Below are 18,988 nucleotides of genomic sequence, written 5' to 3' on the forward strand. Positions count from 1 at the left end.
GACCTGCAGGGCTGCTGCTGAGCCCCAGGCAGTGTTAACACGAGAGACACAGGACACGCATCACGTTGACTTGAAGGCTGTTACAGATCGCTGGTAGTTCGATAAAATGTAGCTCATACTGTTCCATGTTTTTTTTCTAAGAGATGAGCCGTATCTGTATGTATCTCGTCTGTCTGTCCTATCTCTTGTATCTATCTGTCTGTCTGTAAGTCGACACATCCTTCACTGTCTTATTAGTCCTCAGAAATCAAAAGAGAGTGAAATCAGGCCAAAATGTTTTACACTCGTACAAAGTTAGAGAAACTTTTTGTTAACTGTTTTCTCCACTTTATTCCATTTATGTCAAAGTCTGGCAATGAAACAACATTTTACTTTGACACCACACTGGTTCACACTCAGCACTGATGAAAAACCGCTGTCCTGATTGTAGGAAGGTGAAAAGATGATGATTTAAGACAGGAGAGAAGTAGCAGGGCCACCAGAGTGAACAACAAGCACGAGGGCATGAACAGAAACGGCTTGAGATCCTGACCTGAAGAAAGAGTCTGAAATTAGCTTGAAATATTCTCACATTTAATTTTGACATCTGCCTAGGAAGTGCAAACACAGTAGCTTCCTGTTGTTCATGTAGGAATTATGGAGGACTGGAGATTTTCTCATGGGGCCGCTCGGTCACCAGAGCTGCTTGTCTAATTCATGAAGACAAAGAAGGTTGTACAGCTCATTGGTCAGAAAGAGATAAAACCTGGAATTAAACTGATAGACTCTGGTTCCCAGAGGCCTCGTTCATTAATTCACATTAAAAAAGAGAAAACTGCCAAAAAAAAAAAAGATAGTGTTCCTATTTTGAGTAACTGTAGAGAGATTTACGTTTTGATATTCTTGACAAAGATGATGAAATTCACTGTAACCTACTGATTTAAGAGCCGTGATCAGTTTTCCCTAAATTACATGTTTGGCATTTGTCATAAGCACAAAATCAGCACCCGGCATGTTTTTAATGAATGAGGCCCTCGGGTTGAAAACAGGCCTCGTCTGCTCTTTAATTCTCTTCAACATCAAACTGCTCATTGATTGATTCACATAAACTGTTTGCATCCATCATGCGCGCTGCTCTCCGCTCCCAGGATCTCCATAGCTCTCAGGTTCTTTATGTTGGTGTGTGCTTCATGTGTTAATATGTTTGTCCTTCAGACGCCACCTCAGTCTTCCAAACGCCTCTGATGTACAACAGACCTACGCACACACTCACACAGGTAGAGACGTCAGCAGGTGTAAAATGTCAAAGGTTTTATACATGTTACAGACACTCAGCATCGTATCAGTGCAGAGTGAGACAGGAGTGAATGACTGAATAAATGATGGAACACTTGAACAGACGCAGGCGAGAGCCAGAAAATCAGACTGACCACATGTTTATTTAAAAAAAAAAAAGGAGTTAAAATGTCTCTAAGTTGTGAGATTGCATGTTTTGCTTGGAGAGAAATCAGTGAAGGAGCTCGTCTTTTCTGCCCACTGGCTCTGCATCCATACATCAGGTTGCGTTTCATTTCCTATGAACTCACCACTAAGCCATAAACGACAGAAACAAAAGAAGCAACAGTCAAATTAACTGGGAGTTTATTGACGCTTCAGCTGCAGAAGCTAAAGTTACTTCCCAGCCCTGGTCAGGTAGTGTTTAAAATCCTTTCTAGTATCACTCTTGTTTCACTGCTGTGATATGAAAATATTGTTCATTTCAGTTCATATGTTTCTGATCCTTTTAGCTTAAGTCCAACTGAATTTTAATAACATGTTTTATGTCTGCTACACCACACACACCTGCTCTGTGCAGTAAATCACGTTCTGTCAGAAGCCAAAAAGGAGAAATATATCTTTTATATTTTTTGGTTTTATGACAGCAACCCCTGTGTTTTTGTAATCTAAAAAAATGGACGTGTCAGAACTTCCTGCTACTATGCAAAAGTGAGGCCAAAATATTGCGACTGCGAGATGCCGACAGGCCGGTCCAACTGCTGAGACAACATGGAGAATTTCTGATATTTGTGTGTGATTATGAAATATCAGATATAAAACAAACACATTGATATTATTTGTGACTGGAAAAAGGGGACGGCTACATGTGATTCAGTTGGACTTACCGTCTTCTGTGAGCAGATCATTTCCACAGCTGCAGAGCCCAACAATCCCCCTGAACTCATTTTCTATTTCCAGAAAATGTTTGCCAGGGTAAAGTTAATTTTCTCTGTCTGAAAAGTGAAATATTGAGGTTATCAGCCAACAGTGTTTTTACACCAGCTGCTCCTGTTTGCTTGTTTTTTTAGACATGTTTCTCACTTCAGGGCTTTAAACTCTCTGCTGACCTGGTCTGGTTTGTGTTCATCATGAAACATGTCCTGAGACCTTGTAACTTTCTTTAATCTCTCTTTGTTTCCACACACTTTATGCATAAATAAATTAGGTGTGAATGCCAGATCAATGCAATCATTTACATGCATGTTGGACACTACAAACAAAGTTAGGGTTAAAAGAGTGAGAACGAGACAACTTCCAACAGCAGAGGAAACTGAAACGCAGGACACAACATGCAGGCGACTCCTAGTTTGAACCACTTTATCCTGTTGTAAGCAGAAACAACCAGGTGTGTCAACATGTGACAAGCTAAACACTAGAGGTCTACAGGTGCCCTGCCCGTCTGTGTCTGTGCTGTTCTGGTCGCATCAGTCTGTCGGCCGAGATGCATTGACCAATAAAACACATTTTCCTTTATCATAAATCTACTTATAGTCTGTTTTCTTCTCTCACTGGAAATGAATATAGAACTTTGCTTGGATCGGTGTTTCCTCCTGCTCTCACATCAGAGACAATAGAAATCTGATTTGAAACCAGAAATCAAATATTTATTCAGATGTAAACTTATTATACTATACTCTTTAAGCTTTAGCAGAGGGAAACACTGATGTAGGCTTTTCTGATGCTGTTCATTCGTTCAGCCTCTAACATACAGACACCAAACCACTTTGTCATATGCAGTAATATGTGTGTGAGTTACGAGGATTGTAGAGGGTGTGTGTTCAGGAATCGCTGTTAATACTGGTGACGTCTAGGGTAGCGATGACCTGAGACTTTACGCATCTTTTTCTTTGCACTAACGACGTTGGCCTGTTGCGCAGTCGAGGTCTGAAGGTCGGTGGCACTGGGGATCCGTCAGACCCAGAACAGTCACCAGTTCTCAGGTTAGGCAGAAGAAAGTCTGGTCAAGGTGAGTTGTGTATGAGCAGATTTTAACTTGTCATTCACAGTTGGTGACAAGAAGAAATCAGTTACTGAATCAGTCGATTGATCGAGAGATAATTGATGAGCAGCATCTGTGATAACTGAGGTGTTGTTCATGTTCAGGGTTCCAGCTTCTCAAATGTGCAAACTTGATGCTTTCTCAAACAAAAAGTATCCAATTCCATGAAACTGATCTTTTTTAAAGAACAAATGATTAATAGTTTGACTGAATCTATAATGACTACTTGTTAGCTGCAGCCCTGATTTATGTTAGTTTAATGAAACATACTTAAAGAGCAGTTTTAAAAACTCCACTATGACATTCTGCATGGAGCTTTGTTTACATGTTACCAAGAAAAAGCCTCAGCCAGTTCACAACACGCTCATCATTCGGCGGTGAGAACTACTGCTGCTTGTTCCAGCGTCTAGACAAGAACAGTTGATCACGTGCTGCCTGGACTATATGGAGACTGAACAGGGCTCACATGACACTGAACACAACCAACCTAAACCTTATTAGTACAGTTTAATTTTTTTTTGTTCGAGTCGTTCTGGGGACAGTCAGGGCTGATTAATGTAATAACTCATTAATAAGAACTGGGGAATTCAAAACACACCCACTGGCCACTTTATTAGGCACACCTATACAATTATATGCAGGTCAATGCAACATTTCTGACTTAACATCTGTGTTTATGGTGAAATTGTCATAAATGTATCAATTCAATTCTATGTTTATTATGGAGGTCATAGTTAAGGTGGTGTTGTACTGGACTACATGATATTTAGAAGTGTGTATGTTTTAGTCCTCCCCAGCTACATACATGAGAGGGTCAGAATATTAAAAGTGCCCAGTGAGTGTATATATGTATGTATGAGTGCACCAAGTCACTGTCTAAAGTTGTCAGTGTGTTTAAGCGTCCGGTGTATGTGCATCTCAGCATTCTGTAGATGTAGCCAGAGATTCATTCATGAACACAAATCTTGACTAAAGTGCACAACACTACAGACTACTGTTACAAACGCTCTGGTAGGAAGGTGAGCGAGTAAAAAATGACGGACCCAGGTAGCTGACTTCGGTGCAAGAAGTGCTCTATTTATTTACAGTGACGATAAATCTGTGTACAACCAGGTGAAGGAATATGGAGCAGAACTGGGTGTCGAGCGGCAGTCATGGAAAACATAGAGGCAAGGGGGGGCAAACCTGACAACTACAGACCTAGAACTGTTGACTTCTGCTCGAAAACAAAACACTTTTTATCTCCAGTAATGTTTTCTTTCATTTTCTTTGCAGCATCTCTGTTGTCCACGGTTTTACTGTTAGTGAGGCAACACTTTTCATTTTTCATAGGAATTTATTTCTTCCAACTTCTCTGGACTAGTGAGACATATTAATTTGTTCATTTTTTGCAGTTGGCATCTTCTTTTTGTCTTGAGTTTATTTTAGAACTTACAAAAGTCTGGGCTCGTCAGATCATTTGTAGTAATTGTTTTACTGTTTATGGAGCTTTTCCCCACTTAAACCCACTCCTCTTGTGCCTCTAGCTGTACTAGGTTCAGTTCTGTGCTAACGATTTTCCAGCTGAACTTGACACCAGCCAGCCTCAGACAATCCACAAGTGAACACTGAATACTTTTGCTGCTGTAGTTTCCTCCCATGAACCCAAAGGACCGCTGTCTATCTGCCCTCAGTCTGTCTGTCTTTACGTGTGCCAACTGGATAATGTACATATGTATTTGCCCCAGAGTATTTTCAGTAAAAACTAATGAGAAAAGTTTGTCCATGGTTGATGCTGGGAAATCTTCCCCAGTTTTTATCCATGGTTGATGCTGGGAAATCTTCCCCTTGTCTCTGTTGAATTTTTCAAGTCAGTGTTGAAGTGAGATTATTGATTCGTACTAAAAGCCAGGTTGAAAACAATCCATACACACACATCAGGACCATGCCTTTGCATGAATGACATAGTATCTGTTACAGTACTGCTGTGCATGTCTTCAGGTCCCATCCCTCCACTTCAGACTCGCTGTACCACACCAGGGTGACAAACTACCAACATGGACAAAGGTGAATGAATGAACCAATAATGTATAAAATGATAAGAACCACCTGCAAATCTTTGACTCTGTACAGTCATTTCTTTGAATTGATAAATACAGATTGTGATACTGAAAGGTAATATTTGTGTGTCTTTTTGTGAAGCTAGGGTCTTATGTGTGCTCCAGGGAGGACCAGTGGTGGCACATTGAAAGTGAAAGGACTATTTATTTAAAGTGTACAACCTGATATAGTATCTCAGTAGACTTTAAAGGCCTATATCAACAACCTAGTTCAGGACAGGGAAAAACACATTTTTACTGCTGGTCACGTTGCAGTTGTATAATTCTGTATGTAGGCATAAGAAGAAAATTCTTCTTTGACTGAGGAATGAGTCCCTGTATGTACTTTACAAAGGCTATAATAAAGTTAATTCTAGTAAACTATTAACATATTTCTTTAAAACTAAGAAAAAACATTTGAGTATCTAATGCACAGGTTTGTTATTCTATCTGTAATGACACTGTAAGTAGAACTAATCTGACTTGTACGTTTTAGACCCCTCAGAGCACATTATAGAAAAACTGGAAAAGCAACTTTAAGCAGCAGATTGGGCCAAAAATAATTATCAACTGAAATTACTTTTCAAATCAGCATGCTTTTATGTCTCAGAACATTTTTGAAGATGGTCTTTACCTTGAAACACAGTATGTGGACAAAAATAAATGTGAATGGTGCTAATTACCATGGCTGGGCTTACTTGTTAAGGGGCCCCTTGCAAAAATGAGTTGTGGGCCCCCACTGACTAGGACTATGCTGCACATAAGAACTGTGTTAACTAAAAACATGAAGGTCTTCAAACTGGGCTGCCCCTTCACAAGGGAGGACCACATAATTAGCTAATAATGCAGGGCCCATCACAGATGACATTGTACTTTGCTGCAGGTAACTTCATACATTGTCACTAACTGAAGTGCCAAAACCGAAAACCCCTCAGGTTCTGGGGGCCTTGGGCACATGCCCACTTTACCCGGTTGGTAATCTGGCCTTGATTTCAGCCCCACAAAAATTGAAAATCTGTGTTTTCACAGAAAAAATGAACTAGTGGGCCAGCAGAAGAGGAAAGTAACTAAGTATATTTACTCAAGTACTGTACTTAAGTGCAATTTTGAAGTAGCCTGTACTTTACTTGAGTATTTCCTGCTATTTCATACTTGGACTTCACTACATTTCAGAGGCAAATATTGTACTTTTTACTGCACTACATTTATTTGATTCTTTTCAGAATCAGATGAATAAAACAAAGTACAGTATAATCATAACATTTTGCTGATCCCTGGTGGGAAATTCACAAGCCAACCAGAAGCATGTACAGCACTTTATATGTAAATATGCGCAAATGCGTACTTGCTAGTTTCTAGAATACATTTCAAAATCACCATTTTTAATCCTTGTATTGTGAAAAATAGACGTGACGCCGGAAACGGATGTGCAGCACGGAATCGTTTCGGAGGAGCACAAGTCCCCATAGCAGGTGAAAGTAGATGTTACTATAACACGGAAGAAAGACTGATGCGTTTAAAATCTAACTGACTATTATTTAAGTGGCGGTTTCGTGTTAAAAATGCGTTTGCGAGCTGGCGGACACTGCGGGCTGAGCTTTTAGTTTGACTGAAAAAATGGAGGAGAGGTTCGGCAACGAAGTGGCGTCGATCGTGGAAGTCGCCATCCAGGCGGCCGTGTCCGTGTTCAAGGATGTCTGGGCGAAAGAGGCGCCACACACGGAGTGGGAAGAGGCGAAGTTCGGCCAAATCCAAGAGATAGAGAAGTGTCTGGTGATTCAGATCCACAAAGTGTTCACAGAGTTCTCCTCGGAGCTGCTCGAGGAGAACGAGGCTCTGCGGGCTAAAGTGGAGCAGCTGGAGGATGTTCTGCAGAGGAAAGCCGGGCAGCTGGAGCAGGAGCTGGAGGCCAGAGTGGGGCAGCTGGGCAGAGACATGGAGCAGCTGGAGAAGGAGCTGAAAAGCATCAATGAAGGCAGCAGCAAGACACAGGGAAGCCCGACCCACCTCCTGCTGCACGATGGCTCACTGACAGGTGAGGCCAAGCACCACTGACACCTGACGGAGTTCAGAAATGTGAAGATCTGGAGCTCTAATAAAGTGATTTACCTTTAAACTCATGTGAGAGGGTGCTTTCAATAAAGACAACAGAGGCCTACAATTCATTCAGAACTAAGTTAAGTGATCAACTCTATAAATGGGCCGGTGTTTAAGTCAGTTGAAAAGCATAAATGAGAACCAATCAGCAGTTCCAGGGGCCAGAACCACAAAGAGAGACTAGTGGCTTGTCCAGCTGAATCTGGGCTCAGCTGGGGTTTCTGGTATGACAAAGCTGGCTCACTTTTAATCAGGCTAGATCACCACAGTGACTTCTGCTGCAGCCCAAGCTGCTCCGGAGCAGGTGAACCCCAGAGGTTTAAATCGTGTCAACAACCCGAGCACTGACCGATCAGGTCACTGGAGCCACTGAGGGATTGTTTTCAACAGGATCCTGACACTGACAGAAGAGTTTGCATTAATGTGATCAGTAAAGAGGAACAGACATTTATCTACCCAGAGCCGTCAAATGGCTTCGCTGGTTTTAGAGCAGCAAACTGGGGAAGTCAACAGCTTCACAATGATCAACAATGTGTTTTAAATGCACAAAGATTTTTTTGATTCCTCACTGAATTCCCGACTGTGCTGATGTTTTTACAGGTTTCTATCGCTGCAGCTCAGAATAACATGAGGACACTCAGTGATGATAATTGTTTTTAAGATACAGTAAGAAGAGCGGCTGTCTTTGCTGTGTGAACCAGGGCTGCTTGTGATTTACTGCTCTGATGGAAAACATTAGGTCATGAAATGAGTTTGCTGTGACATTGTCTCTTTTCTGTGAAACACCACAGGAGCTCCGGTGCTGTCAGTCCCCCCCAGTCAAGCTGCCCCTCTGACTGCTGTGAAGGAGTCTAACTCAAACCCTCCACCGGTTTCAGCAGCGAGCACTGACGTTGTTCCCAGTTCTACAGTTGAATCCGTGACTGTCCCTAAGCCTGCAGTAGCGCCAATGGTGTTTGTCAGCAGAGTCAGTTCTGCTCCCACGGTGTTGTTGGTGGGTGCCAGCCAGGTTGTCACCCAACGCCCCCCACCATCAACGGGTGTTTCTGAAATTGTGGGAACAACACAGCTCGTTCTCAAACCAGCAGCCTCACCGGGGTCCACACCTCAAGACGTCCCCAGTCCAGACTCCGTCAGCGGTGTCGACTCGGCACAGGAAAAGGTTAGCTATTTCTCTGCTGTTTCTGGCTCAACTCCATAGATTTCTATTTGTCTGAGAGCAAAAAAGTGCTTTAAACCTTTTTTCTGGTACTGTTACTTTTTATGGGCAATAGGTGTGATGGTGCTGGTCGGACATGTCAGAATGTCTGTATACTCACTGACTGCAGTCAGAGATTCAGCAGCATCTCAGTGGTGGTCATCTCTCACCCTGGTGCAGCATGTATGCAAAATAGTTCTCATGTTTCTAGAGACGGTGAAAACTCTCAGAGTTGGGGTGATGATTTGCATCATTAAATGCATCCACATTTATAAATTAAGTTCAGATTTTTTCCTTGTGCATCACAGAAATCTGCAGAAGAGGCACCTACAAGGAGATCGCAGAGGGCCAGGAGACTGTCTCGTAAGCTTTGGGGTATGACTGGATTTTAGATTGTTGCTTCATACAGGATGTGAACATTACATTTCAGTTTGTGAAGCAGGTGGAAGAGGTCAAGGATACCTGCTTCTTGGAAAAAAAAAAAGCTAATGTAATAGACTAATTTTGTACATTTCCTCCTTCGTTTCCAGTTGTCATTGACAACGACATTGAACAGAAAGTGATCATGAGAGGTGAAAGACAGAAAATAAAAGAGCCACAGACAGAGAAGCGGTTCTCCTGTGAGCACTGTGGCGCCGGTTTTCATTGGAAAGGTGAATTGAACAAGCACATGAAGGTCCACAAGAAGCCGTTTCCTTGTGAAAAGTGTGGCAGAAGTTTCCTGATGAAGTCGTCTCTGGAGAATCACCTCACGCGTCATGAGGCCAGTAAAGCCCCCCTGCCCTTCCCCTGTCCTCACTGTAAAAGGTCGTACAGAAAAGAGCAGTCGCTCCAGAATCACCTCAAGCTCCACCAGCGTTTGAGGCCACCGAAGCCATTCGCCTGCGATCAGTGTGGAAAAACATTCAGGATTCAGCAGTCGCTGGAAAACCACCTGTTGCGTCACGAGAAGTGGAAGCAAAGGTTGAAGTGTCAGCTCTGTGACAAGACATGCAAGACGTCGGTCCAGCTGAAATGTCACATGACCGTCCACTCGGAGGAAAGGCCGTTCAGCTGTGAAACCTGTGGGAAGGTTTTTAAGAGTAAAGACACTCTTCGCTTCCACCAGATTGTCCACACAAACACCAAAAAGTACAAATGCACAATGTGCGAGGAGACCTTCAAGTACGCCCATTCGCTGACGGTGCATAAGAGGAAACACACAGGCGACTCCCCCTTCGTGTGCACTGTGTGCAACAGGTCGTACCGGACCGGCACTGCTCTGAAAAGACACAGTGTGATCCACACGGGAGAGAAACCCTTCACCTGCCACATCTGTGGAGCGAGATTCAGCCTCAACAACAACCTCAAGAGGCACCTTCGCATTCACACAGGGGAGAAGCCCTTCACCTGTCAGGAGTGCAGCAAGAGCTTCTCAGACAACAACAAGCTCAAGTCCCACATGCTCATCCACGGAGCCAGAAAGCCTTTTATGTGCGACCTGTGTGGGAAGACCTTCCTCTTCAACTGCAGGCTGCTGATACATCAGAAGTACGTGCACGCCAACAGGAATGAGGAGACTGACTGCACACAAGGGTTTTTACAGGCCAGACAGCGAAACAAGTCACTGGTTAAACCATTCAGCTGCAAAATATGTCTGAGAGGTTTCAGCGCCGCTTGTTCACTCAAGCTTCATGAAAGAGGCCACAGTGAGCAAAAGGAGTATAACTGTGGAATCTGTGGGAAGGCTTTCCATAACAAGTACTCTTTTGGCTACCACCAGAGAAGCCACTCGGGAGAGAAGCCCTTTGTTTGTGATGTGTGCGGTAAGAGGTTTTTCCACACAGCTAGTCTGAAGCAGCACGAGCGCATACACACAGGTGAAAAACCGTACAAGTGCGACCAGTGCGGCAAGGCCTTCAGGACAGACGGAAACTTCTACAGACACTTGCGGATCCACACCGGCGAGAAACCCTTTGAATGTATGTACTGTCAAAAGAAGTTCCACCAGTCCAACCAGCTCAAGTCCCATCTGCAGGTCCACACCGGGCAGAAGCTCTACTCGTGCCAGCAGTGTGGCCGTGGCTTCTCTGATTCAAGGCAGCTGAAGAAGCACAGCTGCAACGGGTCATAGGTGATGTGAGGCTGTTGTGTGTTCTCCACTGGCATGTTCAGATGATGAACCACTGGAATGTGGAGTCACGTATGGAGTGGAGGGAGGTTATATTAAGAATAAAGAAAAGAACTGTGACAAATGACAGACTAAAATCACAGTTTCATCTTCATGATTAGTTGTTGGCAATGACAGACAGTTTATTAACAGAGAATTAATCTACTCAAGGTGTGCAAATATGTTTAGTTGTTGCATTTATTAAGTAAAAATATAAAACAATGGGTTGTGGTAGCTTCATAGTACAAACTTTTGTTTTTGTTGTTAACACTTCATGGCTCTGGCATCATACTTGTCATTACTCTTCATGTATCAGGGCTGACGGATTCATCAAAAGCACTTATTATACAATATTTGAGAGTAAATGTTGTTGCAGCTTTCATCCAGTGTTCACAGATGTTGGCTGCGTTGTTTGTGGATGTCCTGGTTTTAATTTTCAATTGTGATTCAATCACCTCAGCTGTTAAAAGCATTGGAAGAACAGGTTGTTTAGCTTATAGGACATTGTGGCCACTTAAAAAAATCAATAAATCTCAAAAGATATACTAAGGTAAGATAACCTCTGTAAGGCTACATTCATGTTACAGGCCTCAATCTTCAATTCTGATCTTATCATCTGTGAGGGACAGATGGCATCAGGCCGTATGTGCAGAAGGAGGAGAGTTTAAAACAACCACATGGATTCTGATCTAACAGCGCTGCACAGTCAGAGGTCGAATAGGAATTGGACCTAGGAGCACATACTGTATATGCAGATGGCCCAGATCTGATCTGAGAACATCTGGTTTGGTCTGTACACACTTCTTGGTCTGAGGCACTGGGAGGGAGAAAGGTTGGGTTTGCATTGCTTCAGCTGTGATATGAATGTAACTTAAATGCTAATTGATAAGTGTAGTATAAATACCAGCTTTGTGGAGTCAGTGTTTTAAGAGGGAGTTTTTTCAGCAACTGAAATGTTTTCTCTTTTATCAGCTGAGTTGATATTAAACTGAAAATTAAGGTTATTTTTGGTTGTCAATTTTGTATTTTAAAACAAAGTTGCTTGAGTTTACAATTATCTGATTGAATAAGCTTAAGATACCGTATTTTCAACGTTAAAGAACTTTCTAATGTGCAGTTTTATGGAAAATGGCAAAGTACTTATTTCTCATAATTGCAATTAAGGAAAGCTTGTAATCGAAGCGACTTTAAATCATTTTATTTTGAAATGCAGTTGTTCCTCCTCAGTGGGATATTTACTTCCGGAGTCGGTGTCGCCGACTGTTTTCATGTGCTGTTGCTAAAATCAGCTGCTAACTTTGCGGGTAAAATGTCAGAAAACTCTGTGTTTTATTCAGAAACAAAGTCCATCATGGAGACAGCCATAAAGACCGCTGTTGTTATCGGACATTCAGAAGAAGCAAGTTCCGTAAAGCAGCGAAGTATGAGACGTAAGGTGAGTCGGTGGCTATTAATGATTCATGGGTCAGAAATCATGTAGCCGGCGGAGATTGGACCGACAGAACAAAATGAAGTCGGGGGACAGCGTAACGCTAAGCGCAGCAAAGATGGCGGTATGTCCTCCTGTAGCTAGCTAGCTAACACTGTCAGCATAAAGTTTAGACGCGAAAACTGTTCTGCTTGACACGTGTATAAACACTGAGACAAGCTCGTATTTCTTAATTCTATTTGTTATATTTGTGTTTTGTATTAATGGTGTCTGGTATGGAGTGACATTAGTTGGTCAGTCGAAGGGCAGCTGTTATTTCTGAAGCATAGTTTGAACTATTGACATTTTATTTCTAAAAAAAGATTAACAAAGTGATTGTCAGAGTATTTGATACTGAAAATAAGTGTTAGTTGCAGCTGTAGCCACAAAGACAATCACATATTGTGCTAATATAACGTAAGAGCTATTGATAATATATTTAATGTTATGTTAATATACTGTATATATATCGCAAAAGATTCAAACTGCGAGTCCCTCAACCTTCCAGGGTCATGGCCAGTGGACTGATTTTAAATAATGATCTTTATTAAAAAGGGTTTTTTTTCCCCCACTCCTACAGGTTTATTCATTTAATTTGACTTGTTCATAAACATCAGCCTGATTACCGAGCACCTCTAAAGAGCCTCGTCCTCCTGGTCAACTTAAATTCTAGGAATTATAATAGAGTGTAATTAAAAATGTCATAGCTTGAGACCTGACGGTTATACCAGGGGCAATGTATTACTGATTAATTATCAGGTGATGGGAATGGAATGATCACTGGATAATGTGCTTGCTTTGTGTTATGCAGTAATTATAGCACCCATTTGTTTATATGACATTTTAATTGAATTTCGACAGATTGTGCATGAACAGTTCCAGTTACTAACAACAGATACGCATGTCCATCATATGTGCATCTTTATATCAGCATCAAATAGTTTGATCTCATTGATATTTTAGAGCAAATGGTGGTGACAGCTTTGTTTTAATCCTCGCAGCCAAATCTGGACAGCACTGTGGAAATGTTGGCAAGAGAGGCAACGAGAAAGATCAGTGCCATTTTCTCCCAACTGTCCTCACTGCTGCACAACGAAAACCAGACTCTCAAGGCCAGAGTGGGACAGCTGGAGAGCGAGCTGAAGGCTGTGACTGAAAACTTTGAAAATGCCAGCATGTGGAGAGAAAACGTCCTGAACGGCTGCCCGGTCCTGTTCGAGCAGACCGGGCTGATTTTCACCTTGAAGCCGTTTGGGAAGTTAAAAAGAAAGACAGATAAAACGGAGCACGTCACAGAATCAGCGCCTGCTGCTGGTCTGCAGGGTGGTCAGGAGGCTGGTGAGTGTCCATTAAAGGTGAACTCCAGGCAAATTGTAGTCTGTTCTCTGAAACCATAATCTTATTGGTGCTTGTGATATTATGACTTCACGGCACCAGGAAATATTATTGCCATAATTTTTGAAGAAAAGTTTAACCCAGACAACGTGAACAGAATGTTTACGGTTTTTCAGTCTCTTCTTTACTGTTAATCTATTGTTCAGATGGTGGCGAAGGACAGAAAGAGGTGACCTCACCAGTCACTGGACATGGTAAGAGTTTAAATAGTAGATGTGCAAGTAATTTGTGATGTGTGGGACTTTAACTCTGGTGATTTCTTAGGGGAGGTTATTATTCCAACTGGTCAGTGAGTTTGTAGAGTGGCCTTAGAAAAGTAACACTTGAATATGATTTCAGCTTATTCAAGAAATGATTTATGTGGTAGCCTTTATCTTTTCCACTTCTGCAGACGATTGCACCACGACGGACGTGGCAGAATCCATAAACACCTCCAACCGAAACAAACAGGAAACAGAAGTCGTGAAGAAAGGGAATGTGTTTGCATGCGACAAGTGTAACAAGAGTTTCAACCGACAGTTTCATCTGATGAAACACATGAACACTCACAGAGAACAGAGGCCTTACAGCTGCGACCAGTGCCCGAGAAAATTCAGGAACACGGTGACTTTTGAGTACCACCTTCTGCGACATGAGGAGAAGAAGTATGTTACCTTCAAATGCCAGCTCTGTGAGAAGACATTCAAAACAAAAATGCACCTGAAGACTCATCAGCTTGTGCACACAGATACAAGGCCGTTTGTCTGCGCCACCTGTGGGAAGGCCTTCAAAACAAAACACAACCTGCAGGCTCATCAGCTCGTGCACACTGTTGAAAAGCCGCACAAATGCTCCGAGTGTGGCGAGAGCTTCAGGTACGCCTTCACCCTGCAGTGCCATAGGAGCATTCATACAGGGGAACATCCATATAAATGCACAGTGTGTGGCAAAGCTTTTATAAAGAGGAGATCGCTGAGGACGCACCAGGCGGTCCACAGAGAAAAAATGTTTACGTGTGAGACATGTGGCGCGGGCTTCACCCTTCAACACAACCTGAAAAGACACATTCGTATTCACACAGGTGAAAAACCGTTCAAATGTAGCGTCTGCGGGAAGAGTTTCATCCAGGACAACAAGCTGAAAGCCCACATGCTTCTTCACGGTGCATCCAAGTCGTTCATGTGTGACCTGTGTGGGAAGACTTTTCTGTACAACTGCCAGCTGCAGAAACACCAGAGAGCCTCTCACGATGAAAGACACAGGCAGGCGATCAGAAGACAGACTCTGGAGCGAGGTAGCCGCAGAGTTATCTGTCGACGGGACAGAACGACAGTGGATGTGACGCCTTTCAGCTGCAAGACCTGCCGCAAGGGCTTCGACTCTGCAAGTTCACTGAGAAGACACGAAATCATCCACACAGGCCAGATGCAGTACAACTGTGACACATGTGGGAAGTCTTTTTTCTACAAAGCTACATACGACTACCACCAGAGGGGCCACTCGGGAGAACGGCCCTTCGGTTGTGATGTATGTGGGAAGAGGTTCATCATCCTTCAGGCTCTAAAGTCCCACAAACTGCAGCATTCTGGAGAGAAACCACATAAATGTGAGCAGTGCAGTAAGGCCTTCAGGATCTATACAAACTACCTCAGACACTTACGGATCCACACTGGGGAGAAGCCCTACGAGTGTGAGGTTTGCGGAACGAGGTTCAGGCAGCTCGGACATGTCAAGTTTCACATGCAGGTCCACACGGGAGAAAGACCGTACTCCTGCAGCAGCTGTGGACTTGGATTCTCAGACTCGAGACTACTCAAGAGACACAACTGTACAAAGAAATACCAGAAAGCAGGGAACAGTCTCGCTACACCCTGAAACTAAGGGCAGAGCCCAACCCCCTTATTTGATATTATCTTCAGTGTGAGGTGGGATTGTACAGTGTAGTAGACGAAGTAGAAGAAACTGCAAACTACAGGGATCATTCATGTTTCAGATCTCTTCTTATTTATCACACTCCTTTCTAGACTCTCAGCAGCAGCTGGAGCTGTGTGAAACCTTGAATTATGTTGTTCACAGTATGAAATCTCAGCATAGTTCAGCCTCTTTCCTCAACATACACTAATTACTGTGCACAGCTGTCTCAACACTGCAGAACCTGATTTTTGTCAAGTCTGTTAGGTCTTTGCTTATGCCCAGGATATAATAAAGGTAGAAACTCATCATACTCTGGATTGGTGCATTTCACTTTGTGTCCTCAACTCAAATATACTTGTACAAAATAGAAACAACATTTCTGCATTTAAATAAAAGTTGCTTTATAGTATGTTACTCTATTTTCAGTTATAATATGAATAATATGCTATGATAAGTGCAGTAAAATATTGTCTGAATCAAACGAATATTCTCTCATAGATGGTGTATTTATCTGTGCACAGCTCCCTGTCTGTGCAGCCCTGGCTGGCCCTGGTGCAAATGACCCTAAAGGGGAAGAAATGGACATTTTTACTTAAAAACAGTATTTAACTAAATATACTTAGCATCCACCTGTAACTAAGAAGAGAAAGACCGAGGAGGAGATGCTAAAGGAATTTTCTGATGCATTAACCTCAAAAACCAAACTATAGGTTAGCTGCTCCCCTACAGCTGGATCCTGCCTCCAGAACCAGTTTCCTGTCAAAGGGTTCCTGTGAAGGCCACATCCTCCAGGTGTCCAGTCCCATCACTACCTCATGAGGTAAAATTGGGCCTGAGTTTGTCATAAAACCTGGTAACGGCACTGACAAGGTTACTTTTATCAGATTCCTGAAAGTCAATGTGCCTACTTTGCTAAAGTCTAAAGTACAACTTGGCAAATATCTAAAGCAACCGACCACTTTTCTACGCACACAAGGGTCACAGAGCTGGTGTGGTGGAGGTGGAGTGTGGTGTCTGTGTCCAACAGGATCCTAATCCTCCAGTACACAGAGCCCTGAGCTCCAGAATCCAAACCAAAAAAGGAACAGGACACCAAAAGTCTGAACCAGGGGCCAAAAATCAATAGTCAAATGGATACAACTATCCATCTAGGACATGGGTAAATGTAATGATTAGTTTTAAAGTCTGTGTGGACTCACAGATGTGAGGTGCTGGGGAAAGTCTCATTGCACTGTGGACACTGCCTGGACTTACTGTGGGCCGGTAGGCTGTGGTGCAGCACTTACAGTAGCTGTGACGGTAAATCATTCAGATTGAAGAGTGCTCAGAGGGAAATTTCGTCTGGTGCCATATGTGGAGAAATGAGAGAAGAGGGTAGAAGGATAACATCAGTAAGACAAGCTGGACAGGTGCCTCTTAATGCCAGTCACGTGACTCTTAAAAACTCAATGGCCCTTTGATCTACACGTGACCATGGATTCTGGAGAAATGAAAACATGTCATTTGATGGCTTTGAAGAGCTTCCAGCAGTTCTTGGTGCAAAATGGTCATGCACTATTACTTTTTGTGCAGAAGAAAAAAAAACAAAGCTATTTTTGTTTTGGAGATTCAGGACTGGGGATATTTAGGATATTTAGACTTTTCATAAAGAGAAAGAAATATTGTGATGCTGATTTCTTAACAGAAAAACACGTCGTGATAGGCGGTTTGATGTTGTGACGAGCTGTATGTTGATCTTTATGACGCCAGTATAGAGCTCTGGCATAACCTGAATGAAATGAGAGAGCGATGTGGTAGAGAGAGGTAGGCGGACAGCGGTGGAGAGAGAGAGAGAGAGAGAGAGAGAGAGAGGTATAGAAAGGAGAGAGGGAGCGGAGCATCAGTGCTGCGACCAGAGAGGAGAGAGGCTCGTCAGCGAACACCCAGCGGCTTGTTTTCAGGTAAAACCACCACAGGAGCTCACGTTTTACTCGCACATGTGTCTTCTTTATGATATGTGATGTAGTGGCTGTCCCCAGTCTGTGCGTCGTGTTGTTTCTAGAAGATGAAGATGAAGATGCTGAGCAGCAGAAATGGAGAGATGCGCTGTTCAAAACAAAGCCTCAGAAATAACGCTGCTTGTCATCAGCTGATGTACTGACGCCCACTTTAAGCCTTTTTTTCAGTCGTACAGCTTCTGTTTTTAATTTCCACATGAACCTAAGATTTGTGCTTCGTGTCTTTATGCATGTGCGTGTGTTATAATTGTCAGTGGGGCGTTTTTCCGACGGTCCGTTACTACGCACATTGGCACAAAGCACAAATAGAGACTCTCGTGGTTTGTATCTAGTATTTTTTTATATATTGGGACGTTTCTATGTTTGGAAGGTGAAGCTGGCTCCGTGCAGGACGCGCTGTCTGAACCAGATGCTCATTTTGCGGTATTTTTAGTCTCTGGTTTGGTTTGTTGTAAAATGGAGGCTGGGTGGTGAAGGAGGAGGAGGAGGAGGATGCTGCCATGGCCTCCTGCTCACACATCACATGGTATTCGGTATTTCTACACCTACACCTTCAAATAAACCAAAATGAACTGAGAAAGCCACTAAGATTCTGTGACAGGTGTTTTTAAAAGGAGCTTGCTGTTGGTTTCTGGTGGGATTGATGCTTCTCCGTCTGTCAGAGCTCATTAGAAACTCACACGTATATTTATTACAACATTATGATTAACAGCCTGCTATATTCCCTTTTACTGCTGCACAGTGTCTGTGATTCTCACGCACAAATGTCATATATACCATCATAGAAACCTTTATTTTCCCTTTGTTAAGGGGGAAATTGTAGCCTGATAGACATTTGGTTGAAATGTGTATTAATTTAATAGACCTGTAAGATTGATGCCCTGTTATTGAAATAGCCTGTTCAATATTATGATAGTCCCTGTGTGAATGCTCTCATTGTGTCTTTTCGTCCCTGTCCTAGTTTGGTCACTTCTACCTAACCTCATTTTGCATTCTGCCAGACTTGTGCTCAGTCTTAAATCTCGTTATTTATGATTTGGTTTCATATTCTGCCATTTTCACCCAGGCCTTCTGCAGTCTATGCAACAGGATGACGCATGGCAGCTGTCATTAAACTACCTGCTCAGTCTTTGTAAAAGTGACGAGGTGTTCAGATTTTACAGTAGAAGCTTGTTTTTGTGAGAAAATGGACAGAAATCCTCAGGAGCATGCTTCATCTTTTCAGAGATGCTGACCAAAAGAAAACAGGCAAACTGATACTGATGAGTCCTTTAAAATGACTTGAAACTGATACAGGTGATCTGAGTCCAGACAGAGACCACGTGTCTCATCCCCTTGTCCTCATTTGCTTCCCATAATTCTCACTGTCTAGCAGCAGGAAAAGTAGGCTTGAGAACACGGAAGACAATAAAGTTGGA

The 18,988-nt window shown here is 42.8% G+C and overlaps 3 protein-coding genes across 3 annotated transcripts in view; all 3 read left to right on the plus strand.

Moving 5' to 3' along the window:
* Positions 1-6,784: 6,784 nt before the first annotated feature.
* On the plus strand, positions 6,785-11,821 carry LOC109963259 (zinc finger protein 708-like). The gene is made up of 4 exons (XM_020605625.1): positions 6,785-7,408; positions 8,262-8,632; positions 8,977-9,043; positions 9,199-11,821. Exons 1-4 carry the CDS (start codon positions 6,991-6,993, stop codon positions 10,779-10,781), a joined length of 2,439 nt encoding a protein of 812 aa, XP_020461281.1. The 5' UTR covers positions 6,785-6,990; the 3' UTR covers positions 10,782-11,821.
* A 224-nt stretch (positions 11,822-12,045) lies between these two features.
* LOC109963261 (zinc finger protein 708-like) lies at positions 12,046-15,920 on the plus strand. The gene is made up of 4 exons (XM_020605626.1): positions 12,046-12,252; positions 13,287-13,623; positions 13,827-13,874; positions 14,072-15,920. Exons 1-4 carry the CDS (start codon positions 12,127-12,129, stop codon positions 15,532-15,534), a joined length of 1,974 nt encoding a protein of 657 aa, XP_020461282.1. The 5' UTR covers positions 12,046-12,126; the 3' UTR covers positions 15,535-15,920.
* Positions 15,921-17,046: 1,126 nt separating this feature from the next.
* The window catches only part of clip3 (CAP-GLY domain containing linker protein 3), an 18,044-nt gene continuing 16,102 nt past the window's right edge, over positions 17,047-18,988 (plus strand). Inside the window, exons 1-2 of the mRNA XM_020605618.1 lie at positions 17,047-17,109; positions 17,381-17,513. Of these exons, the coding sequence (XP_020461274.1) occupies positions 17,047-17,109; positions 17,381-17,513 (196 nt within the window). The remainder of the gene's footprint in view (positions 17,110-17,380; positions 17,514-18,988) is intronic.

The sequence above is a fragment of the Monopterus albus genome, unplaced genomic scaffold (assembly GCF_001952655.1).
Source record: "Monopterus albus unplaced genomic scaffold, M_albus_1.0 scaffold71.1, whole genome shotgun sequence".
Taxonomy (NCBI): domain Eukaryota; kingdom Metazoa; phylum Chordata; class Actinopteri; order Synbranchiformes; family Synbranchidae; genus Monopterus; species Monopterus albus.

Coding starts and splice junctions, on each gene's coding strand:
- LOC109963261 (XM_020605626.1), top strand. CDS start 12,127: ATGTCAGAAAACTCTGTGTTTTATTCAGAAACAAAGTCCATCATGGAG. Junction 13,624..13,826: donor GCAGGGTGGTCAGGAGGCTG/GTGAGTGTCCAT, acceptor TCTATTGTTCAG/ATGGTGGCGAAGGACAGAAA. Junction 13,875..14,071: donor CTCACCAGTCACTGGACATG/GTAAGAGTTTAA, acceptor CCACTTCTGCAG/ACGATTGCACCACGACGGAC.
- LOC109963259 (XM_020605625.1), top strand. CDS start 6,991: ATGGAGGAGAGGTTCGGCAACGAAGTGGCGTCGATCGTGGAAGTCGCC. Junction 8,633..8,976: donor TCGACTCGGCACAGGAAAAG/GTTAGCTATTTC, acceptor TGTGCATCACAG/AAATCTGCAGAAGAGGCACC. Junction 9,044..9,198: donor ACTGTCTCGTAAGCTTTGGG/GTATGACTGGAT, acceptor CTTCGTTTCCAG/TTGTCATTGACAACGACATT.